Source organism: Protopterus annectens, chromosome 8.part1, assembly GCF_019279795.1.
Source record: "Protopterus annectens isolate FY-2018-M chromosome 8.part1, PAN1.0, whole genome shotgun sequence".
Taxonomy (NCBI): domain Eukaryota; kingdom Metazoa; phylum Chordata; order Ceratodontiformes; family Protopteridae; genus Protopterus; species Protopterus annectens.
Window position 1 is genome coordinate 304,617,772 of NC_056742.1, and position 27,078 is coordinate 304,644,849.

At 41.9% G+C, this 27,078-nt stretch overlaps 1 protein-coding gene across 1 annotated transcript in view; it reads right to left on the reverse strand.

The window, feature by feature from the left end:
- The window catches only part of VPS35 (VPS35 retromer complex component), a gene marked incomplete in the record, with an annotated part of 976,266 nt that overhangs the window by 148,397 nt on the left and 800,791 nt on the right, over positions 1 to 27,078 (reverse strand). The window contains 1 exon segment of the mRNA XM_044081892.1: positions 14,207 to 14,362. Coding sequence (XP_043937827.1) covers positions 14,207 to 14,362 — 156 coding nt within the window.

The window sequence follows — 27,078 nt, forward strand, 5'->3', positions numbered from 1 at the left end:
CTGGAGAACTGACTACTAGCTAAGCGGAAGCGTCGTTGGCAGGACCTGTGTGGTATCTTGTCTCTATCCTTATGTTTTTTCGAAAGATCAGTAGTCTGACGGCTTACCAAAGCCATATCGGAATTCGAGGACTGACAGCGAAAATATCTAGCTACAATAAGGGCCCGACAACGTATAGTTGTGGCATTGAACAAAGCACAAAAGCGACAGCGGGGGACGTCGTGGTCTGGGCCTAAACAGATGACGCAGTAAGAATGAAGTCTCGGTGTGGTATTTGCTTTCCACAGGCGAGACAATTGTTAACTTTTTCTGACATTGGTTAGAGCAAGAAAAAAGGATCCCCAACAGGGTACTTAGCTTTAGAAGACTTCAGCTTCAATTCGAAAATGAAACTCAGGTAATGGCTGACTGGCATTCTTACAAACTGCTTCTGCTTCGGGCTCCTTGGCAAGAAAAGACTGATGTAATGGTGTCGGCTGCCTGTTTTTGTACCACTGATGACCTGACGTCAGTTTTGGAGTGACAGCAAACGATGCAGAAATACTAAGCCTCTGGTATTCAGGCCGACTGAGGGCTACCCCTGGCAGGATAACACAAATGTGATAACTCCAACAGTGAAACATGAAGAACATCCCTAATTTCCAAAGATTTTGAATGCTTAAAAGTACAGTTTTGTACCTACCATAAATGTAGATGTCCGATAGGTATGCAACTGCAGTCCTGACATAAGGGTTGTTCTTGATTCCAAAGTCTGGGTCCGGCGTCAGCTGATGTCGCCCTTTCCCCGACGTCAGAGTGCCTGGGGTATAAAAGCGTCAGTCGACGCCATCTTCTTCAGTGTTTCTTGCCCCAGATGCCAGGTGCCCTCTAAGGAAGGCTAAATTTGGAAAATAGAGAAAAAATTCCAGACAAGTACAACAACATAAAACAAATACACCATTAAAGATTACCCCAGGTAGCTAAAAAGAGGGGTAGAACCCAAAAGAATACCACAGAGGGGTAGGTGGGAGGGAAAACCTGACTGCAATTGCATACCTATCGGACATCTACATTTATGGTAGGTACAAAACTGTACTATGTCCTTCAAGGATGCAACTGCAGTCCTGACATATGGGTTGAATACCATAGCCAACCTGGGGGTGGTAGGCACTAAGACAAAGATGGTGTAGCTAAAATGCCCTGCAGGACTGCAGAAGCAAACCCTGCTCTGGATCTGGAATATAAAGGCAGGTTGTAATGTTTGGAAAATGTATGCACGGAGCTCCATGTAGCAGCTTCTAAAATGTCCTTTGTTGCCACTCCTCTTAAAAAGGCTGTGGAGGTGGCTGTAGCTCTGGTGGAATGTGGCCTGATGTCAGCTGGCACAGTTTTTCCATGAAAAGAGTAGCAGAATCTAATGCGATTTCCAATCCATTTAGAAATTGTCTGTTTGGAAATTGCTTTTCCCTGCAATCCAGCAGCGCAAGCTACAAAAAGCTGGTCAGATTTTCTGAAAGACTTTGTTCTGTCCAAGTAGTAGCGCAACTGTCTGCGTATGTCCAAGGTGTGCAGAAGTCTCTCTCCTTTATTTTGAGGATTGGGAAAGAAGGTAGGCAGGTGAATAGCTTATTCAGGGACACCCTGGATACCACCTTTGGCATGAATGACGGATTGGTTCTCAAAGAAACTCTGTCCTGATGAAAAATGAGAAATGGTTGTATTGCCATAAGGGCCTGTAGCTCAGAGACTCTTCTTGCTGAGGTTACTGCCAGAAGGAAAGCTGTCTTCCAAGACAGAAATTTCAACTCTGAAGATGCTGCTGGTTCAAAGGGAGGAATAGTTAATTTTTCCAGCATGAAGTTGAGGTCCCATGCAGGCACTGGTGGTTTCCTTGGAGGGTTGATGTTCTTTATACCGCTTAGAAACTGTCTTAGCAATGGGTGAGAAAATACAGGCGGATCAGTGTTATATTTGGCAGATATTGCTGAAGCATGTATTTTTATGGAAGAATATGAAAGGCCATTGTGGAGCATTTCAGCCAAATATTCTAGGATCTGTGGAATGCTCATCACTGATGGGTCTTGACCCTTTTTGCTGTTCCAGATAAGAAATCTCTTCCATTTTGCTGAGTATGTTTTTCTAGTGGAAGGTCTGCGCACCTCCAGGATGATATCTTTTACCCTTTTGGAAAGTGTATCCTGAGGAATAGTCATGGAATCTTCCAAGCTGTCAGCTTCAATGTTTTCAAGCTGGGGTGTAGTGTCCTGTAATTGTGCCGTGTCAGAAGAAGTGGCCATTGAGGAAGGAGCCACGGATTGGAGTGTGTCAAGCTCCGTAGCAGTGGGTACCAGTGTTGTCTTGGCCAGTCTGGAGCTATCAGTATGACTTTCGGCTGCTCTGTCTTGATCTTTAGTAACACCTTGGTCATCAAAGGAAGAGGTGGGAAGGCATATAGTGTTAGAGAGTTCCAACTGAAGGAGAGAGCATCCACCTTCCATGCTTGAGGATGGTATGTCCTTGAGCAAAACTTTTTCAGATGGTGATTGAGGTGGGAGGCAAAAAGATCCATGTCCAGCCTTCCCCATGCTTGAGTTATTTATAAGAAAATGTCTGGATGCAACATCCATTCGTGTGGATCCATGATGTTTCTGCTTAGGCTGTCCGCCAGAACATTGTCCTTCCCTGGTACAAACTGGGATTGTAGCTCTATTTTCAATTAAAGGGAAATATCCCAGAGATTCATTACCAGTCTGCAAAGAGGGTAGGAATGGGTACCTCCTTGCTTGTTTATGTACCACATAACTGTGGGTATTGTCTGTCTTTATTAGTAGATGGCCCTGATGCATGAACTTTTCGAAGGCCTTGATTGCATGTATCACTGCCAGCATTTCTTTTTGGTTGATGTGCAGTTGCTTTTCTTTTTGTGTCCATTGTCCTTGAATGCATCTGCCCTCCATGTGCGCCCCCTCATCCATGGTCTGAGGCGTCTGTTGTTATGGTTTGACTTGTATGAGGCTTGCTGAAAGGCAGACCTTTGTTTATCTGGCTTGCTTGGGCCCACCACAGAAATTCCTTTTGAAGACATGGAATGAGTGGGATCAATGCTTCCAGGCTGTGGCTGTGTTGAGACCATAGACTTTTTAGATACCATTGTAGTTTCCTCATATGCAGCCTTGCGTGTGGAATCAGAAGAATGCAAGATGCCATGAAACCCAGGGCCTGCAGGATTTTCCTTGCAGCCATCTGGGTGTGTGCTGCTAATTTTCTGAAGTATTCTGGTAATTGTTTTTGTTTTTCTTTTGTTAGAAACGCCATCTGGGTGTTTGTGTCCAGTGTGGCACCCAGGAAAGGTATTTGTTGGGATGGTACGAGACTTGATTTCTGAATATTGACTGTGTATCCCAAGGCCTGCAGTAGGTGAATGACATAGTCCAAGTTTTTTAACAAGGCTTGTTGGCTGTCTGCTTGTATAAGGCAGTCGTCCAGGTAAGGGTATATTTGTATCCCCTGAAGTCTGCAATGTGCAATTACTGATGCCAGGCATTTCGTGAACACTCTGGGTGCAGCAGATAAGCCAAAGGGCAATGCTGAGAATTGATAATGCTCTGAGCCTGCAAGAAATCTGAGGTATCTTCTGCAACTTTGTCTGATTGGGACATGCAGGTATGCCTCCTTGAGGTCCAGAGTTACCAACCAAGACCCCTTGCCCAGCATGGGAAGGAGTTGCTGTAAAGTCAGCATTTTGAATTTTGGCACAATAAGGTAAGTATTCAGTGCGGACAAGTCCAGAATGGGTCTCCATTGGTTTTCTTTTCTTGGAACAAGGAAAGAGTCTTGAATAAAATCCTTGGCCTTGTTCTGCAGAAGGAACCTTTTCTATTGCTCTTATTTGAAGTAGGTTGTTTGAGTGCCTCTGCCCTTTGATTTGGTGGTAGGTTTGGCCTGCCAGGTCTTGTTGGTAGTGTATGAAAATGGAATCTGTATCCTTTGTCTATTATTGTCCAGTATCCATTTGTCCTTTGTAATATTGTGTCAATTTTGTGAGAATAAAGATAATTTTCCGCCCAAAGGTTTTTCTAACCGAGCCCTGGATGGCGGAGTCAAAGTCAAGTCATTGAGATTGTCCCTGCGGAGCAGTGGAAGGTCCTGCCCCACCTCTCTGGTTCGGAGGCTGCCATTGACATTCTCTGTAGGAGCCTCGAGTTTGCCCTCTACCTCTGCCACGTCTGTTTTTGCCTCTTTGAAATTTGTCTGCATCTGGAAAGGACCAATGCTTAGAAGGCCAATTCCTGCTGAATCTTGGAGGCTGTACCTGGAGGAAATCTTTGACTGTTTGCACTGATTTTGCCTTTTCCTCTATTTTCTTTAAAACCTCTTGTGCAGTAGCACCAAATAGCTTATGTTTCTCTAATGGTGCGTCCAAAAGCTTAATTTTCACATGGTCTGGCAATGTTTGTTCCTTTAACCAAGCATGTCTGCGTATGACCGCACCTGTCATTGCTGCTCTACATGAAGCTTCCAATGCATCATATCCACACTGAAGGAAATGGTTGCTAACCTGCTGAGTATTATGAACCAATTCCTGTAACCCCTTTCTATCTAATGGTTCAGGGGAAGCCAATTTCTTTTGCAAGTCATCCAACATGTATGCCTGATACTGAATCATATGAAATTGACAATTTAATGCTCGCATAGAAAGGGTGGAAGATGTATATACTTTCTTGCCCCACTTTTCTAAAGCCCTAGAATCTCTTTCCAAAGGAAGTGGACTCTTAGCAGTAGTGGAGGAAACCCCTTTAGGCCCCTGAGAAATAGTTTCAGGGTCAGCAGTATGGCCCTTGTACAGAAATTGATGCGAGTCTGGGACCCTGTAGTACCTGTCTGGCTTGACAGGAGCAGGGGGGAGGGAGTCAGGGGAAACACTAGATTCTAAGTACACATCATCTAAAACATTTAAAACTGGAGGAATAGCTAAGGGTCTATGCTGAGGTAGCTTTAAAAATTCTCTTAACCTTTTCCTAGAATCTGAGTATTCTTGGCCTTGCCATTTGAAATGTTCCCTCATGGAATGAAGCGTTTCCCCAAAGGAAAACTCCTCAGGAGGAGAAGCAGACGGAATGGATTCCTCCACATCAGAATCCTCGTAGGCCGGGAAGGCCTCCTCCTGGTAGTCTGAAAGTGCAGAATCACCTGAGGCCTCATCGGAGGACTGGGGATCTACCTGCTCAACCCTAGGCCTCTTGACAGAAGGCGGCTGAGAGCCTCTATCTGGATGTGGCTGAGAACCCCTAATTAAAGAAATAAGGTCCTCAGCTAAACTTAAAATTTGAGAACCAGAAGTGGATCCCAGAGAAACAGATCTTGGAGGGAGAGACTTAGCCTGTTTGGCAGCCTTAGCACGTGTGTAGGCCTTAATGGACAGACACTGTAGGCCTAGCAGCCCCACGTGCTGGAGTAGTCTTATCCACTGAAATGGTGTTAGAAGTATCCTGGGCTTCGGTCTCAGAGGGGAGAACAGAAACCGGCACAGAGCTGGCCTCCGGTACCGAAGTAACCGGTGGGGCAGTGTCGTCGGTCTGTAGCAGTTGTGAAACCGGCTCAGAAGAGACCGAGACACTCGCGGTAGGCCTAAGCGTGGTATCGGCCGAGACCGCGGGTGTCGGTCCTTATCCTTCCGTTTTTTAGGTAAATGTGCTGTCGGAAGCTCCGATGGCATGATATAACAGAAATCTTCCCCAAAATAATCCTGTGCAAACTCTGACCGACGCCTAAGAGTGCGTCTATTGAAAGAAGCACAAGCTGTACAGGCCGAGACGTTGTGTTCTGGGCCTAGGCAGGGTAAGCAGTAAGAGTGGAAATCCTTATGAGGTATTTGTTTCCCACAAGTTAAACAATTATTAACTTTTACAGTTTTATCTGACATCGGCTGAGGCAAGAAAAGGTCCCCAACGGGGTACTTAGCTTTTTTGAAGACTTCAGTAGTTGAAAACACAGGAGCTGGTCGACCGGCACTTGCGAACTGCTTCTGCTTCGGGCGCCGCGCGGCAAGAAAGACTGAAGAAGATGGCGTCGGCTGACGCTTTTATATCCCAGGCGCTCTGACGTCGGGGAAAGGGCGACATCAGCCGACACCGGACCCAGACTTTGGAATCCGGCCGACCGAAGGGCTGCCTGAGGCAGGACAACCCTTATGTCAGGACTGCAGTTGCATCCTTGAAGGACATTCACTGCTAGCATTTCTTTTAAGGAGATGCAAAGATGTTTCTGACTCCAGAACTACATGTCCCAAACTAACATCTGACAAAAAGCCCCCATTGTGATAAACAGATCCTCCATGCCTTATCAGAGGCATCCATGGTCAGTACCTAACTGCGTACTGGCTGACAGAATACAAGGTTTACATACTCTGACTTCTGCCCACAAATACAACTCTTGCTGGACGCAAGGGAGAAGAGGGATTTCCTTGTCCAGTGGCTGTGTTTATTGCTCACAGTGTACCAAGGGACAGCACTTCATCGTTCTTGTATGGAGTCTGGTTAGGGATAACACAGGTATAAGATGTAGTAAGCCTAACTACCCCAATGAAGGTTTGTTGTGGTCATATAAGACCTTTTTGTTTGCTTAAATAAAGTTTTCATAAAACATACTGCTCAGATTTTCACCTCATATTTTTGGAATGTTTCTAATAAATTGTGGTTTTCTAGCAAATTACCATCAGACCACTGAAGACTGAAGCCAAAAGTATTGGCAGACATTTGAGTTGCAGACTTAATATCCTTCAGAAAAATTGATGCTAATGCAAAACCTGTGATTCTATTAACTTTCTAAGTTTGTAAGAGCAATATTTAAAAAGTGTGCCTACTTTGGGGCCTTTGTTCAGATTTCTTGCTCTAAGAGGTTGAGAGGTAAGTGCCTCACTCATTCTGCTCAGAGGTCACCTTTGTGAATGATCACTTTTGCTCATGCATACTACTATTTTGGTATTAAGTGTCTGGGAGGATGAGCTCATACCACTCGGCATGCTCTACATCAGAGGTGTCAAATAAAGGCTGGTGGGGGAAAAGCAAACAAACAAAGGCATGGACTGGGAATCCTGCCTCATCTGAAGAGGCACCCACACTTCTTTCCAACACTACCAGATTGGCCTTCCACTCGACATCCTTAACAGCCCCAACCCCCTAATTTCAGTATGGCAGTGGTCCTTTTTATGTGCCTTCGATGGGGGTAATGCTTCCTTGGAAAATCCAGGCTGCTCTACAGCTTGCAGTATGGCTTCTAACTGCATTTGAGCTAACCACACATGAAATGCAGTTTCTATCTGTAGGAGTTTTACAGATAAAACCTGCACAAATCTCATAGCTACAGAGTGGGATTTTGCTAAGTAGGACAAACACTTTAAATGATAGTCTTTGTAAGGGATCTGATAACCATACCTTCAAAGGCTGTTTAGAACTTAAAGAGGCAAGTCCTGGAAAAATGCAGTACCCCAGCATTTTTCTTCCTTCAGGAAAAAGACATAACCAAACTACCAATACTTGAAAAGAACAGAAAGGAAAGAAAATCTTTCCACAATGGTCACTACCTTTCAAAGAATCAAAAAGAAGGAGCTGAAGAATGCAGTCCAGATTGAGTGATGCTTTTACTCTCAATTATGTGCAGACGCTTGCAGAAAAAACAGAAGGTGGAAATGGATCATCACTCTCATCTGAGGACAGAGGTGTGTGTTTCTGCATTGGAAAGGTGTTGGCCTGTGCCTGACGTTCACACGCAGCCAATTCTCATATGTAAGAAACTACACTAAAATGGCACTTCATATGAACAACTTTTTGCTTTTCTTTTAAACTGGCAATGCCTGTTTTTATTATTTATTATGCTGTTACTCCACCTGCTCTTTTGACACACTTATGACCTTTACATCTTACAACACTTCTCTTCATTCCTCTTTACTTCTGCAAGTAATGTTTCATTTCAAACTACTGCCCCATGCATTATTCTACATTATTTTCTACAAAGAATTTTAGATGCCATTTGTTGGACTATTCTACGAAATTTGCCAAATCTATTTGCATCCTTTCTAGACCTTCTACTGTACCATCCTAGTTAAGCATCTGTTGTAACTCTGCGTGTTATGTGTGTGCAAAAAGGCACTTTTTCCATGTCATCTGTAATACTACTTATACACAGTGAAAAGGGCCACCTATTGTACTGATCCCTTTGGTAGTCTGGGCCTTTTATCAGTGTGGACTACATTTGACTGCCTGTTTTTGTGTATTTGTCTAACTAATGGGGAGGGGGCACAGCAGTGCAATGGTTAGCAATGCTGCCTCACAGTGCTTGGTTCTCTGCTACAGTTTCCAGTTGTGATGTCTTTTTCCCACAGTCTACCTGTCTTCCAAGTATCCTTGTAGGTTTTCACTGGGGGGGGGGGGGCTCCGAGAGAAATGCCTTTAGGTCAACTGCATAAACTGCATGTGCGTGTGTGTGTATACACGCATGCACATATACACACAAAAGGCATCCTTTGATGGACTACCATTCCACTAAGAATTGGTGGTCTTACTCCTAGTGCATGCCAGAATAAGCTCCGGTTTCCCATGACTCAAAAAAAGAGGAAGCTGGTAATGAAAATAAATACTTTTCATGCATCCAACCCAAGGCTGTTTTAACTTAAACACTTTACTGTACAGAAGGTTAGTGAACAAGTGTTTTACTGAAATCCTGAGTTCACATCACAGCACCCTGTCTGGTATACTACCTATTTTACCCAAACAAAGCTACTTAATTTCTTGATGAATTCAGCCTGCGACAGTGATCTGTTTGAAAAGACACTTCCACAACAAATAATCCAAAAAGGAAAGAAACAGTGCGAATAACACCAATAAACAATTGAAAGCACTGTGAGGAGCGCAAAACACCGGTCAGCCCAGTAATAATCACAAGCGTTTATTTAGAATGAAAAATAAGAGCGTTAAACGCCAACTAAAATACAGCGTTTTTCGTCTGAACTTCAGACTTCCTCAGACATCAGTTGTACTAATTAAACAATTAACTAATGACTAATATATATATACAATTCCATTCAAAAGGTCCAATGAAAACCAACAATTCATGAATAATTCATCAATGGCATGTGTTTTCGAGCAATATACATCTAAAACCATATTTTATATTTTGAATTTGAAATGCTTGTTCTAATGTACAATCAATGTGAATATTATTGAATATATCGATAAATATGTTAAATTAAATGTCTTAAAATTGTTAAAAAGTTAAAAAATATCTATGAATACCTATACATTTGTTTACAAATCTAATACAACACCCCCCTCTAGTGGTCTTTGTAAAGAAATACTGAATTAGTGTAAAACCAAATGATAGAATTGGTTTATGTTGCAATTACAAATAAATAACAAATCAATATGTTCCTGAAAATGTTTGATAACCCTCAGAAACCTATATGTTATAATCAATCCAACCTCTAGGAATACATGCACCATCATTTATAATCTAGCAGCTCTCATTTTAAGAACAGGTGCAAGGGAAATGTAATCATTAAGACCTGGGTATCTATTGGCTTCTAAAACCACTTGCCAATATAATTCCCTATATTCGATCCTAGTTTCCCATGGTCCCCCCCTCTCATCTACTTCAACTTCTTCTATAATGAAAAACTTGTATTTGGTTAAAGGGCAAAGGGTGGTATGTCTGTACAAAGCGTTAGTCATTTTTTTTTTTTTAATGTCATTTAAGTGTTCGTATACCTTTCTTCTCATTTTTCTCTCAGTCTTCCCTATATAAAAACTAGGGCAGATCTCGCACATTGCGATATATATCACCTCAAAAGAATCACAGGTGTTAAAGGTCTTACTAACTAGTTTTCTACACCTGGAATCAAGATATATCTGTGAGGCATTTAACATTGCAGGGGCATTGAGAACACATATGGCAAGAAAAAGTTCCAGGCATCTTATTTCCTTTTTTCTTTGACCTATAATTCGTTGATAAACAATCTTTCAAATTTCTTCCTCTCCTAAAAATGATCTTTGGTGGTTCGTTCACTTTACAGCTTAAATCAGTGATTTGGGCAAATTTATCCCACTCATTATAGAAAATGTCCTGAATTCTTTTTGTATCGCCACTATAATCTAATATAAAAGCATTACTGAATTTAATATTATCATTTTCATATTCCAGCTTTGTGGTATCAATGAGTTCCACTGCATTGAAACTTTTGGGGTCTTTACCTAAAATAGGTTGAAATCTATCCCCCCTTCCTCTGACCACCTCTTCATATATAGTGGAACAAAAATCTGAAGGGTACCCCTCTTTCAATAAACATCTGGGTCAAGAACTTACATTCTTCAATGAAATCTGAATCCTCTGATGTCATCCTGGAGATCCTAACAAATTGACCCTTCACTATACTCTTTTTCTGATGAAAGGGATGGGCACTACTAAAGTATAGGTAACTATTGGAAAAGTTTTTTTTTCTAAATACCCTGGACTTGAAACAATCTTTGCCTTTAGTCAATTTGACATCTAAATAATTTATTTCTTCAAAACTAACCTTGTGTGTGAATCTTAGAAAATCAGTAGTATTATTAATATAATTGATAAATTCATTCAATCTTTCATAACTGTCCTTCCATAAAATAACTATATCATCTAAAAACCTTTTGTAGAGGCACCAGCAGTCTTTATATATACTGTTATGAATGAATTTTGCTTCCCAGGTGTTTAAAACTAGATTAGCAAAGATGGGTGCACATCTTGCACCCATCGCACTAGTTTGTTGAAAATATTCCCCTTGAAAGTAAATGTAATTGTATTTCAATACAATTTCCATTAATACATTACATAAATATATTTCATTGTCGTTTTTTTCTCCCGACAATCTGATAGCCTCTTCAAACCATTCAAGTCCTGTTGTGTGTGGAATAGAACCAAAAAGATCCACCACATCTATAGTTAGAAAAATTAAATCTTGATTGAACATATGATTTTTAACATTGTACAGAAAATCCCATGAATCTTTTAAAAAAGATATACCTCTCATCATTAATGGTTTTAATTTTACATCAATATATCTGGCCAAAGGAGAAATGACCGACCCTTCAGCAGCCACAATTGGACGTAGTGGTGGATCGTTTATATTTTTGTGGACTTTAGGAATACCAAATATGCCTGGAATTTTTGGTCTCTTAACATGTAAAAATTCAAAAAGTTCTTTATCTATAAATCCTTCTAAGAATAAATCATATAACATGTTGTATATTCTCCTATACCCTATATTTATCTCATTCCTGGAAAGATTAGCATATTTTTACTCATCCAATAACATTTGTAACATCAATATTGTTCATTAAAACGATGCCTCCGCCCTTGTCGGGTTTCATGACTCTTAGATTTACATTCCCCTCTTAAATCTTCCACAACAAAGCCAGGTCACCTTGTGTCCACTACTCCACAGGCTTCTGGGAGTACCACTACTTTCATTCAACATAGATTCTGTTATGCCTACAATTAAAGTCACAGTGACAAGAAACTGCCATTCCTTCCTTCATCTTTTGAGACCTCTTGTGGCCATTTCTTCTCTGAAAAGTACTAAAACCAGAACAGATCGAAGAAGGCACAAATCCTATTCAGCACACTTTGCTTTAATAAACAAACGACTCTTCAGTCCACCAAAGGAGAAAATACATAAACGACTTTTCAGTCCACCAGTAAAACACATTAACGCAATTCAACACACACTGCATTTTCGTTTCAAGAAACTTCATCAGATGTAGACAAATGCATACCTAAACACACCCAAATTTATACACTTCAAATTGATTAATTAAAATATTTAATTAAAGTGAAAAAAACAGTCCTCCTATACATTTAAAGGGCTAGAGGTTACTCTATAGTGCATTCAGCAATAAATTACATACATTTTAAAACGCATCAAATATTCAATTCTCTAACTTAAAACAATAATAATTTAATGCTTCAATATTAAAATCATTAGTAAATTATTAGTAAATTATTAGTAAAATAACTATCAGATTTATTTATAAATAAATTATTAAATAATAAAATCCATTAATCTAGGACAATGTCTATAAACAAATATCCTACTAACACCATCCACTATTAAGATTTCATAGATCTAAATAGATCATAAATATTGGACATTTCAGACATATAATACCTAATTTAGAATAAACTGTTTTCACATACATATATTAGATAAACTGACATTACTTCAAAAAGGACTAAAGCTTGAAGTTTCCCATGGGCCACCCCTTACATCTTTTTCCACATCTTCCAAAACAAAGAAGCTAAACGTTCCCAATGCCCCTATATCTGTACAAAGGACACTATTTTTATAGTTAGTAGGGATAAGTTGATTCAAAGTATACATTTTGCTAATTGTGATACCTCTGGTATTGTATATTTAGGGTTGTGCGACCATTGTGATGCATTTTATATAGGAAAATCGGAAAGAAAGTTAAAAAATAGAATATATGAGCATTATTATGAGATTAAAATAAAATGCACTAATAATGCTTTGTATAGACACAAATTAAGTTGCCATGAAGCAAAGTTTAGCTTCTTTGTTTTGGAAGTTGTGGAAAAAGATGTAAGGGGTGGCCCATGGGAAACTTCAATTGAATATAAAGAATTATTGTGGCAACTTTTTCTGGATGCTAACAAATTCCCAGGGCTAAACGATGCCATCTCATTAGCACCTGTGCTTAAGCTGAGATCAGCAAAGCTTTAGTCCTTTTTGAAGTAATATCAGTCTATCTAATATATGTATGTGAAAACAGTTTATTCTAAATTAGGTATTATATGTCTGAAATGTCCAATATTTATGATCAGTTTAGATATATGAAATCTTAACAGTGGATGGTGTTAGTAGGATATTTGTTTATAGACATTGTCCTAGATTAATGGATTTTAATATTTAATAATTTATTTATAAATAAATCTGATAGTTATTTTACTAATGATTTTAATATTGAAGCATTAAATTATTATTGTTTTAAGTTAGAGAATTGAATATTTGATGTGTTTAAAAATGTATGTAATTTATTGCTGAATGCACTATAGAGTAGCCTCTAGCCCTTTAAATGTATAGGAGGACTTTTTTTCGCTTTAATTAAATATTTTAATTAATCAATTTGAAGTGTATAAATTGGGTGTGTTTGGGTATGCATTTGTCTCCATCTGATGAAGTTTCTTGAAATGAAAACGCAACGTGTGTTGAATTGCGTTAATGTGTTTTACTGGTGAACTGAAAAGTCGTTTATGTATTTTCTCCTTTGGTGGACTGAAGAGTCGTTTGTTTATTAAAGCAAAGTGTGCTGAATAGGATTTGTACCTTCTTCGATCTGTTCTGGTTTTAGTACTGTTTGGTAGTTCCTTGGAGCAGTGATTCCTTTTTGCTTTTGTCTTCTCTGAAAAGACAAGGATCGACTCCAAATTTCACGCCACATCCATTTACTAGATACATTTCCTTTTTTCTGCAAATACTAAGTATCATCCATTTAGAACAGCTTTGTTTTCTCAACATCCTTCTTCTATCCACAATTTATTTTTCTTAAACTACTATCCTGCCTACTACTCCACCTTGTCTAAGTTTGCTCTTCTGATATCTAGAACCCTCATCTTTGTTTGGTATTACTAGGAGTTAAAAGTGGACTATCAACCATGCTGCTCTGACAGCACCTTTTCCAAAAGGGATGCTCACTTACAGATCACAGAAGTTCTCCTCTAGGAACACCTAATTCACAAAAGCTCACTCCCTCTCATTTCTCTTTCAGAGGGTCTAATAAAAGTTGCATGAGGTGTGAAGGCATCAAGTCTTTGCAGGAATTATTGCTCTCACTACCAAAAAGTAATGCAATGTTACTGAAGTGAGGAGGAACTATCTGTCGTGTTACTTTTCAGAGAAGAAATGGCCACAAGAGGTCTCAAAAGATGAAGGAAGGAATGGCAGTTTCTTGTCACTGTGACTTTAATTGTAGGCATAACAGAATCTATGTTGAATGAAAGTAGTGGCACTCCCAGAAGCCTGTGGAATAGTGGACACAAGGTGACCTGGAGTATGATTAGTATACATTGATAAGGCAACAATAACTGGAAAATTACTTTTTAACTTTTCCTATATACACTAACAAACATTTCTGGCACAGAATACTGACCTAAAAGGATAGGTAAAAGAAAGAAGTAAACTTACCAAAAACTGCTGGTCTGGGTCATCAGACATCAAAAGATGAATAAATCTACCAACTAGGCCCTGTTCTTCTGCAAAGTCTTCTGGGTCTGGTTCTTCAGCCTGCTGATCAGGCTGATCCTGAATTAATGTAGATACCAAGTTCAGGATTGCATCGACCTGTAGAAGGAAACAGAGTATGTCAAAACTGTAATTCTGATCACACTAACTGCTGCTTCATATACTTGAAGTTAAAAAAATTCAAACACATTAAAATAGGCGCATTTTACTTTTTACATTTCATAGGTTCATAGGTTTATACTAGGCTATCTGCCCTAAGGCATTTATAAGCCTAGCCCAAATTATTGTGGCTTACGCCACCCCTTATATGAAAAAATACTGTGCCCATTAGTTTGTTGTGCCTCTGTCCAGCAGTGACCCAGAGATGATTCCCGGGGTAAACCTACGATCTCCCATCCACAGGTCTAGATTTCTCTTGAACAGAGTCAGCGAGGTGCTCTGCCTCACATGGACCGGGATTTTATTCCACAGCATAGGGAGTCTCTGAGTGATAAATCTATCCCTCCAGCACGTCCTATTTATATCCATGCTAAGGTTTAAGTCGCTTGCTCTAGTGGTTTTGGTGGATTTGGATTTTTGAGGTGGAGCATGTCCATTAATTCCGGGTTGGACATGGCCTTGTATGTCAGGCACATGTCACCTCTGAGCAGAAGGTATGCGACTGAATAGAGCTGGAGTTTCTTCAATCTGGCAGCATATGACAGATTTTGGAGTCCTTTATCCTTTTGGTGAGGAACTTTTGGGGTCTCTCCAATTGCTGCAGATGTCGGGTGAGATACATCCCGAATGGGGCATTGTACTTTCGATCATTGGTCTGATAAGTGAAGAGTACAGGGGAACAATGACCTCACTAGATCTGGATGTGAATCCCTTCATGATCAGGTGGGCAATGTAGAAGGTCTTTCTAACCACTTTAGCAATGTGAGTGTCAAAAGAAAGGCCACTGTCAACCTGGGTCCCCAGGTCCCTGATAACCTCTTCTGTGCTTAGTGGATTGCCACCTATATGGTAGCTTGGGGTTACCTTGTTTTTCCCGAAGGGTATGACTATACATTTTTTGGCGTTTAACTTCAGGCCATGGCTCTGGCACCAGCTATCTATTTCCGTGAGTCCCTTCTGAAGGATATCCGTGTCCGATGCACTTTCCACTATGGCCCAGTTTGCAGTCATCTGCAAACTTTGTCAGCCAAAGTCCTCCCATGTTGGCCTGTACTTCTGAGAAGTAGATGCCAAACAATAGGGGCCAAGGACCGAGCCCTGTGGGACACCACTTGTGACTGGCTTGGAGTCTGACACAGCGCCAGCAACTCTAACCCTGTGGGTTCTGTCCTTAAGCCAGTTTGCAACCCATCTTGTGACATATGGGTTTACATTTAAGCTGGTAAGTTTTTCTACAATACCGAGTGGGGTATTGTGTCGAAAGCCTTTGCAAGGTCAAGGTAGGCTGTATGGACTGCCTTTCCTCATCAATGGCCTTGGTGACTATTTGGAAGAAGTCGACCAAGTTCAAAAGGCATGATCTTCCCTTGACAAAGCCAAACTGGGTCGGGTCCAATGTCTGCAAATCCCTATATCTTTGTTTATGAGCTCCATTATGATCCTCTCCATAGCTTTGCAGACTAGACTTGTTAAGCTTATGGGGCGGTAATTACCAGGGTCCCAGAGGCGCCACCTTTGTGGAGTGGGACCACAGTTGCCGTCACGCCACTCCTTGGGCACGTATCCTGTGGTAAGGCTCGGATTAAACAGCTGCCTTATGTGCGGGTTTAATTCCTCATTTAGCTCGTGTAGCACACAGCCGGGGACACCATCCGGTCCCATTGATGCTGTGTTTTTAGCTTTAGAGAGAGCAGCTTTCACCTGCGCATTTGAGATGTCCGGGAGGCTACACTCGGCTGGGATAGTTATCTCTCCTTTAGGGGAGAGGGTGAAGTTTGCACTGAACCTGTCTGCCAGTATGTTGGCAATGTCTGTGGGTTCAGTGATTTTTGTATCATTTTGGACTAATTCTGAGCATATCTGTGAGTTTCCACCCAGGTTCCTAACATAGCTGAAAAAGGCCTTATGATTGTCCTTTGAATCCATGGCAATTTTTCTCTGCTATATTCTAAATGATTTGCACATAGAATGCACTTCTTTATGAACACAATATAGCTGTTTTCAAAGACTGATGTCAAACTAAGGCAGATCCGATGTAAAATACTGTAGTGCCCTCCCCAACACTAAATCTTATGTGGTTTAAAAAAAAAAAAAAAAAATCAAAATTTGAGCTGTAAAAACTTGAGTGGGCTATGTTGATAGGTATTGCAAACATATTCCAGACAACAGAAGTGTACAAGTTAATTGAGGTAATCATACAGGTTTGAGTAACACTCACTGCTGCAGCATATTTACAACACATAAGGGTTTTTCAGCCAGACTTCAAGAGCACTCTGATGTCCCCAAAGAAGCAGTGACGTGCCTCCCCACAAACAGAATGCCAGCTGGGAACTTGGCTATAAAGGATATACTGGTCAATGCTCTCCAGATTTTTCTTGTTCTGGTAGAACCAGAGGAGAATCTCCCAATTCTGCAGCAATCCGGTCTAGGTGGAACCTCTACCAACGTCAAAGGTCAATCCAAACATGTCCAAATCCCAAAACTCCAAGAAGAGAGACTAACAAAACAAGGGTTGATACCCTGGCAGGGTGGAAGGAGGGGAAGGTAAATTGAGGATGCCACCTTAACCCAAGAGTAACCTCAGGGTAGTAGAAGAAAGACAGACGGATGGAAGGTACTAGGATTGCAACAGTAAAAATATTCAAACACCTACATTTATGGTAAGCGCTTAACAAAACTGTACTATGTTCATCACAGTATTCACTGTTGCAATCCTCATGTTTAAGATCAACAATAAAAAATCCAGAAATTGGCAAAATACTCTGTTCAAACAGTCCAAGTAAATTCCAAAAAAGAGAGAGAGTATACCACAGCTAGAGTGCTGTAAAAAACTTTAATTCACCTGAGGTCTGAAGAAGCAGTTGTATAATAGACTGTGAAAGCGTTTACCATGTTTTTTGCTTTGTTTTACAGTGAATTAAAGTTGGTTTTACAGCACTCCAGCAGTAGTATATCTTTTTTGGAATTCTCATGTTTAAGATTCCCAAAATAGTGGGAACAGAAGAAGTGGCTGAACTACTAATAGATAAGACCTTGCAAGACAATCAACGCAAATCTTACCCTAGCACCAGATCAGCCCCCAAGTTGTAATGCTTTGATAAAGTGTGCAGAGGACCAGTAGCTGCTTTAAGGACAGCCTGTGTGGAGACTGCTAAGGAAGGCTGTGGTGGCATCTGTGGATCTAGTGGAATGCACTCTAATGTGACCTGGGACTAGTTTCCAATGCTGCAGTAACATAATGCAATGCAACACCCCAGTCACTTGGAAAGGGTTTATTTCCTTTTCTTTTTGTAAAGGAGAAAACAGCTGATCATTTCTCACAACTCTTTAGTTCTGTGCAAGCTGAATCACAGCTGTCTATGCACATCAAGAGGATACAAGTCCCCTTTCCCCCAAGGTCCGAGTCTTAGGAAAACTACTTGGAGCTGTATGGTCCTGTTTAAGGTCAGTTCAGTAAGCACTTTAGGAATAAAGGAAAGATTAGTTCACAGTGCCACGCTTCTATGATAAAACACCAGAAAAGACACTGCACATTATGGCTGGCAATTCTGAAACATGATTTGCTGAAGTTACTGCCACCAAGAAAACAAATCTTCCAATAGAGAAACTGAATAGGACAAGAGACTGCTAGTTCAAAGAGGGGCTAGGTGAACTTTTCAAGCAAACAGCTGAGGTCCCATGGTGGAGCAATCTGTCTCTTTGGTAGCCTAAGGTGGATAAACTCCCCTTAGAAATTCTTTATACTCCAGGCCTCCAGTTAAATAATGTACGAAAGGCAGACCGGCTAAGGCCAGAAACACGTACTTTAAAACATGTGCAAGCTAAACCTGATTTGTAGATGTATGGCAGGTATTCCAAGATCAATGTCGTCTCAGCCTTTCTGAGGTCAAGGTCTCCAGACTAGCACCAGAAGGAGAACCTTTTCTGTTTTGCTAGGTATGACTTTTTTGTGCTGAGTTTCCCGAGACTTTTTCATAATGTTTAGCAAGTTCTCTGACAATCTGTGCCATCCTGGGGATTAATAAGAGATAGATGTCAGCTTCAGTGTGGCCAGGCTGGGGTGCATCAGTGCCCCTTTGCTATGTGTTAGAAAGGTCCACTCACGGAGGTAACATCTCCCCAAGCTGTATAGGTGGAACCAGCATTGTCAAGGCCAAAGAGTGAGCTACTAGGAGTTTTTGGCTTTTCCTTCGCTGGTTTTGTCAGTACCCTGGAGATCCAGGATATGGGAAAGTGTACAGAAACAGGCATGAGTAATTATATGGAGATGTCATTTATCCACTAGGCCTCTACTGTCACTAGATTTGAGCAAGAGAGTTTCAGCTGCCTGTTCAGATGAGAAGCAAACAAGCCTATTTCCACCACATACCATCTGCTGATCAAGTCTATACAAATATTCCTGTGTCACAATAATCTGTGGGGATCTGCACGAGTTCTGCTCAGTTAGGCATCTATCACAGTGTTCTGAAATAATATAATTGGCCTTTAGGGGTATTCCCCATACACTGCAATTTCAAAGGATTCATGGCTTAGTCTGCACAGTTAACACTAAACAGCTCCTCCTTGTTAATATATACCACATCACTGTGCTGTTATCTGCATGAATTTGCAGCCACCCCTCCCCCCCACCTCTCACCCTGGACTGCAGGAAGAAAGACTTTAAATGCAAGGATAAGTACAATCACTTCCATGATGTTTATATATTTCTTTCTCAAACTATTTTTGCATGTCTCTTCGACAAAGGTCCTCCATCAGAAACCCACTGTTGTAATTCCATCCATTTAAGTACCACTGAAATTTCCTCATGTACAGCCAGGCCAAGAGTACCTTCAAAATACATGCTGCTATACACCCTAAAAGTCTGAGATATTGTCTGAATGTGACCTTTTGGATGGAGCTGGTGAAGTACTCTTTCAACATCTCCAGTTTGCTCCAAAAGAAGGCAGCGCTACAGTGTGTAGTAAAGTACAGTTGTGTACCTACCATAAATGTAGATGTTCGCGTGTATTCACTGTTGCAGTCATTACACTTGGGTTATCCTGCTGGCAGGCTACCCGCAGTCAGCCTAAATTCCAAAGTCCTGGTCCGGAGTCGGTTGCTGTCGCCTCTTCCCTGACGTCAGTGCGCCAAGGGTATAAAAGATGCAGCCGACGCCATTTTCTTCAGTTTTTCTTGCCCCAGATGTCAGGTGCCCCCAAAAGGGTAGGCTAAAAATTCTGCTCATAAAAAAAGCATGCACTAACAAACACTACCTTCATCTACAAGCAAATACACCACATAGGTTGTATAGAATAGAGAAGTACAGATAAGTCCCAGCAATGAAAGGGGGATGGTGCGAGGGTAACCTGGATTGCAACAGTGTACACACTCTAATATCTACATTTATGGTAGGTACACAACTGTACTATGTTCATCGTGTTTCACTGTTGCAGTCATTACACTTGGGTTGAATCCCAAAGCTGAGGTTGGGTGGCTGGGCCTAAATAGAATTAGGAGTGGCTATGAGGCCCTGCAGAACTGCAGTGGCAAAGCCTGCTCTGGATTTAAAGTAGGGAGGTAAGTGGTAGTGCTGTAAAAGTGTGCACTGAAGTCCAAGTTGCAGCTTCCAAAATATCCTTGGTTGGTACTCCTCTGAGGAAGGCTGCTGCTCTGGTTGAATGTGGCCTAATGCCCTTAGGCACTGATTTACCATGTTGTGAATAGCAGAAACGAATGCAGTGGCCTATCCATTTTGAAATCGTCTGCTTTGAAATAGCTTTTCCTTGCGATCCTGCAGCATATGCCACTAAGAGTTGCTCAGTCTTTCTGAAAGCTTTAGTTTTGTCCAAGTAGAAGCGTAGCTGTCTGTGTATGTCCAAAGAATGCAGAAGTCTCTCCCCCTTATTCTGTGGGTTTAGATAAAAGGTAGGCAAATTAATGGTTTGGTTAAGAGCCACACTGGACACTACCTTAGGCATAAATGTTGGGTTTGTCCTTAGAAAAACCCTGTCCGGATGGAAAATAATAAAAGGTTCCACAGCCATTAGTGCCTGTAACTCTGAGACTCTTCCTGCTGAGGTTATAGCAAGGAGCAGAGCTGTTTTCCATGATAAGTATTTTATCTCAGCTGTATTGGCTGGCTCAAAAGGAGGCAGTGTGAGCTTTTCCAAGACAAAATTGAGATCCCATGCAGGTATTGGAGCTCTCCTTGGAGGTCTTATGTTTTTGGCCCCTCTGAGGTACTGCTGCCTTAGCAGTGGATGTGAAAAAATAGGTGGGTCCGTATTGTAATGAGCTGAAATGGCAGAGGCATGGATCTTAATTGATGAGAAGGATAGGCCTTTGTCCAGCATCTCAGTTAGATATTGTAAAATCTGAGGAATATTTGGTACAAGCGTGTCCATTCCTTGTGCCTGGTTCCAAACACAGAATCTCTTCCATTTTTCTGCATAAGATTTTCTGGTGCTGGGCCTTCTGACCTCCAAAATAACATCCATAACTGCTTTAGAGAGAGGTGTGTTCTGAATGGTTACATTATCAGCCATGCAGACAGATTTAGGGTTCTGAGTTGGCTGTGCAGGATCTGATTGTTTTATTGGGTCAGCAAATGAGAAATTTGAGGTAATGTCCAGGCTGGGCCTTGAGACAAGCTCTTTAAGATTGGGTACCAGTGCTGACTTGGCCAGTCTGGGGCAATCAGTATCATTTTTGGCTTCTCTTGTCTGACCTTTAGGAGTACCTTGGGGAGGAGAGGCAGTGGAGGAAAAGCATATATTATAAGGGTTTTCCACCTGAATGATACGGCGTCCACTTTCCATGCTTGTTTGTGAAAAGTCCTTGTGCAGAATCTCTGTAGTTGGCAGTTGTGAGGGGAGGCAAATAGATCTAGGTCTGGGCATCCCCATTTCCTTGTTATCATGCTGAAGATTTGTGGATCTAGTTTCCACTCATGAGGATCCATGAGGTTTCTGCTTAGTTCGTCTGCCAGAGTATTTGTCTTTCCTGGCAGGAATTGTGCATGCAGGTGTACTTGATAAGTCAATGCTGTGTTCCACAAAGTCATGGCTTGTCTGCAGAGGGGGTAGGAATGTGTGCCCCCTTGCTTATGTACCACATGACTGTAGTATCGTCCGTCTTTATCAGCAGTTGTCCTGGATGAAGTAGATCCTTGAAGGCTGTCAGGGGCATTCTGTACAGCTAGCATCTCTTTTTGATTGATATGAAGATGCATTTGGCTTGCGGGCCATGTGCCCTGAATACATTTTCCTGCCATGTGGGGCCCCAGGCATAATCTGATGCATCTGTAGTTAGTGTCTGCCTGGCTAAGTGAATAGCTGTCCCTTGTTGTGGTGACAGGCCTGTGCTCACCATCGAAACTCCTGTTGCAGGCATGGAATGAGGGTAATTAATGTTTCCAGGCTGTGACAATGTTGAGTCCAAACACTTTTTAGATACCATTGTAGTTTCCTCATATGCAGTCTTGCATATGGAATTAGTAGAATGCAGGATGCCATGAAGCCCAAAGTCTGCAGAATTTTTCTTGCAGATAACTGGGTCTTTGTTGCCATCATTTTGAAGTAAGAAGTCAGTTGCCTTTGTTTGTCTGGCGTGAGATAAGCCATCTGGGCAGTTGTATTTAAGCTTGCACCCAGGAATATTATCTCTTGAGAGGGTACCAGTTTTGATTTCTTTTCATTCACCGTGTACCCTAGGCAAATTAGTAATCTTTTTACAAACGCCAGATGCTTCAGTAGAATGTCCTTGTTCTCTGCTTGAATAAGGCAGTCGTCCAAGTAAGGATATATTTGTATTCCTTTTTTGTCTGCAAAATGCAATTACTGGTGCCAGGCATTTTGTGAAGACTCTGGACACAGTAGATAAGCCAAAGGGCAGTGCAGAGAATTGGTAGTGCATTGAGCCAGCTATGAATCTGAGGTATCTTCTGCAAGATTGTCTGATTGGGATATGCAGGTATGCCTCTTTGAGGTCCAAAGTTGCAAGCCAAGCCTTCTTGCCCAGCATGGGCAGAAGCTGCTGCAGAGTCAACATTTTGAATTTTGGAACGTCCAGAAAAGTGTTTAGAATAGACAGGTCCAGTATTGGTCTCCAGGCTTTGTCCTTTCTGGGTACCAAGAAAAGTCATGAGTAAAATCCTTGTCCCTGCTCTTGCTGTGGTACTCGCTGAATAGCCCTCATGTCCATGAGGGATGAAACTTGCTTTTGTGTCTCTGCCCATTGATTGTGCGGCAGGTCTGGCATACCTTTTGTCTTTGGAAGGGTGTGAAAGTGGAACCTGTAGCCCTGAGACACTATATTCAAGACCCATTTGTCCTGGGGGATCATGTGCCAATTTTGTGAAAAAAGTGCTAGTTTTCCCCCTAAGGGTGCTGCCAAAAGATAAGTGCTTGGCCTTGGCAGAGGGAAGCCATTGGGACTATTTCCTGTATGGCTGTGATTTGTCTTCTCTGCTTTTGGAGGTAGAAGCACCCCATTGTTTAGGCCTGTATGAGCCCTGGGGCTGGGATCTGCCTCTAGGGCATCTGTATCTGCCTCTGTTGCCTGACACTGGAAAGGACCAATTCTTAGAAGGCCAGTTCCTGCTAAATCTGGGTGGCTGCACCTGTAGGAAATCCTTAACTGTCTGCATAGATTTCACTTTATCCTCCATTTTCTTCAACACCTCTTCTGCCTTAACACCAAACAAAGTATCATGCTGTAATGGAGCATCCAATAATTTTGCTTTAACATGATCAGGCAGATTCTGTTCCTTTAACCAAGCATGCCTTCTAATCACACAACTCGTAACAGTGGCCCTGCAAGAGGCCTCCAGTGAATCAAAACCACATTGCAGAGTATGCTTTCCCACTTGTTCAGCTGCATGCAAAAAATCCTGCAATTCCTTGTTATCAGAACATTCAGAATTTGTCAACATTTTCTATTTTAGCAGTGACATTAAATATTGCTGATATTTAAGCATATGAAACTGACAATTTAAAGCCCTTACAGCCAAGGCAGCAGAAGTGTAAACTTTTTTCCCCCATCTGTCCAGTGCCCTAGAATCCCTATCAGAGGGGACAGGGTTTTTTGCAGTGGAAGCCTTGACCCCTTTGGGACCCTGAGATATAGTTTCTGGGTCAGCAGCAGGGTTTTTATATAGAAATTTATGAGAGTCTGGAACCCTGTAGTATCTCTGTCTGGCTTAACAGGTGCAGGGGGTAAAGAGTCAGGAGACAGGCCGGACTCTGAAAATACATCATCTACAATGTCTAGAACAGGTGGAATAGCAAGAGGTCTGGGCTGATGTAGTAAAAGAAAGTCTCTGAGCCTTTTCTTAGATTCTGAGTAACCTTGGCTCTCCCAGTGAAAATGCTCCCTCATGGTATGCAGGGTTTCCCCAAAAGAATAATCCTCAGGAGGAGAGCCTGAAGGAATAGATTCATCAGCATCAGAATCCTCATAGGGAGGAAGAGAGTATCCCTGTTCAGAAGAGGAGTCAGAGGAAATGGAAACCTGATCAGAAGAGTCATATTCTGTGTCTTGCCTAGGCCTCTTATCAGGAAGGGGATGGGAACCCCTGATCAAAATAATTAGGTCTTCAGCCATTTTATGCATCTGTTTCTTAGGCATGGAAGTCTGTGCAGAAGAATGCTGTACTGGTTTTCTTTGTCTTTAGAGTTGTGTTAGTCTTTGCCTTTGAAGCTGAGGTTGCCTTGACATATAACTGTGTAGGTCTGAAAACACCCTCAGAAGCCGATGCCTGCTCAGCGGCTCTGGAACCATCTGAGGGAATAGTTTCCGAGTGCCCAATACCTTGAATATCCAGAGGCCTAGTCGGCTCCACGTGGGAGTCGGAAGCGGCCTGTGGCTCTGACGTAGTGGGCATCAGGGGCTGCAAAAGCGCCTCACTGAGAACCAGCGACTGGTCTAGTGGAGGCCTTGTCGTCGGTTTTGGACCTTGGATGCCTGTCCTTTTCCTTTTCCTTGCGCTTTTTATAGACTCCGGTCGTTGGCTGTTCCGACGGCATTATACAATTAAATCTTCAGCCAAAGTAATGAAAGGCAAAATTGTACAGACACTTAATAGTGCGTTGGTTAAATCTAGCACAAAACCGGCAGCAACGTCGTGGTCAGGGCCTAGGCAAGGAATACAGTAAGAATGAAAATCCTTATGAGGTATTTGCTTCCCACAAGAAATACAATTGTTAACTTTTTATGACATCGGTCTGGAGCAAGAAAAAAGTTTCCCCAATGGGGTACTTAGCTTTAATGAAGACTTCGGATCTGAAATTCGGTTTTGAAAATCTCAGGAGTGGGACGACCGGCACTTGTGAACTGCTTTTGCTTCGGGCACTGCGCGGCAAGAAAGACTGAAGAAAATGCCATCGGCTGCATCTTTTATACCCCTGGCGCACTGACGTCAGGTAAGAGGCGACAGCAACCGACGCCAGACCAGGACTTTGGAATTCAGTCCGACTGCAGGTAGCCTGCCAGCAGGATAACCCAAGTGTAATGACTGCAACAGTGAAACACGATGAACATCCACACATGCTACCAGAAGGATTATTGTCAGACTTAGGCCCCCAAACACGTAGGGTGAAATTTCAGTGCATTAAAAACTCCCTGGTAGTACACCGCTAGCACTAGGCAATCTAGGTACTGGTAGATCTGAATGCCCTTTGAACTGCACAAGGCTACAACTGCAGCTAGACATTCTGCAAACACCTGTGTGCACTTGATGAGCCAAAGGACAAAGTGGTGAATTGGTGACGCTCTCTCCCTGCTGCAAACCTTGGAAATTTCTGTTACTTTTGCACATAGGAATGAAAACAGTCATCCTTCAAGTCCAAGGTCAGCATGAATGGTCCTTCAAGAATAAATGGCGAGAGCCTTTGAAGAATGACCAGTTTGAATTTAGGTACCCATAGGAAAGTACAGTGGTGTACACTTACCATAAGTGTAGATGTTCAAGTGTATTCACTGTTGCAGTCATTACATTTGGGTAATCTGCCGGCAGGTTGCCCTCAATCGGCCTGAATAACAAAGTCTTGGGTCCTGCATCGGTTGCCGTCTCCTCTTCCATGACGTCAGGTCATCAGGGGTATAAAACATGCAACCAACGCCATTTTAATCAGTTTTTCTTGCCCCAGATGTCAGCTGCCCCCAAATGGGGAGCAAAAATATGTATATATAACCATAAATATATAAATGCACTTTAGAACACAAAATTTACCTTCAACTAAAAGCAAATACACCACAAAGGCTTTTGAGAATAGTGAAGGAAAGAAAAGGTATAGAAAGGGGGCTGGCGGGTGGGTAATCCAGACTGCAACAGTGAATACACTCGAACATCTACATTTATGGTAAGTGTACACAAAGTATAGTTTTGTACCTACCATAAATGTAGATGTTCGAGTGTTCACCCTGCTGCAGTCATCACACTTGGGTTATCCTGCCGTCAGGTGGTCCCACAGTCGGCCTGAGTTCCAAAGTTTTGGTCCTGCGTCGGTTGCTGTCGCTTCTTCCCTGACGTCAGTGCGCCAGGGGTATATAAGAGGCATCCAACGCCATTTTCTTCAGTTTTTCTTGCCCCAGATGTCAGGTGCCCCCAATAGATAGGCAATATATATATATATATATATATATATATATATATATATATATATATAAATATAGCTATATAAAAAAAAATACATATAAAAATAAAACAATACCTTCAGGCACAAGCAAATACACCACAGAGGTTGTATAGGATAGAATGGTATAGATAAGTCCAGATAGTTCAGTGGGGATGGAGGGAGGGTAACCTGGACTGCAGAAGGGTGAACACTCGAACATCTACATTTATGGTAGGTACAAAACTGTACTATGTTCATCGTGTTACCCTGCTGCTGTCATCACACACGGGTTGAATCCCAAAGCTAGGGATGGGTGGTGGAGTTAAACAGGGTTAGAAGAAGCTATTAGGCCCTGCAAAACTGCAGTGACAAAACCAGTTCTAGTCTTAGAATATAGAGGTAAGTGATAGTGTTTGGTGAAGGTGTGCACTGAACTCCAAGTTGCAGCTTCCAGAATATCCTTGGTTGGCACCCCCCCTGAGAAAGGCTGCTGATGTAGCTGTAGCCCTGGTGGAGTGGGACCTAATGTTAGCAGGTACCGGTTTCCCATGATGCATGTAGCAGAAATGTATGTAATGTCCTATATCCAGTTTGAAGTGGTCTGTTTTGAGATAGCTTTTCCTTGTGATCCTGCAGCATAGGCTACAAAGAGCTGGTCAGATTTTCTGAAAACCTTAGTTTTATCCAAGTAGTAACGTAATTGCCTGTGAATGCCCAAAGAGTGCAGGAGTCTTTCTCCTTTGTTCTGGGGATTTGGGAAAAAGGTGGGCAAATGAATGGTTTGGTTTAGGGCCACACTGGATACCACCTTTGGCATAAAGGAAGGGTTAGTTCATAGAGAGACTCTGTCTTGATGAAAAATGAGGAAAGGCTCCACTGCCATTAGTGCCTGTAGCTCTGAGACTCTTCTAGCTGAAGTTATTGCTAGTAGCAGGGCAGTTTTCCATGAAATAAATTTTAAATCAGCTGAAAAAGCTGGTTCAAAGGGCGGCAGTGTAAGCTTTTCCAGGACAAAATTGAGATCCCAAGTAGGTGTTGGTGCTCTCCTGGGCGGTCTTATGT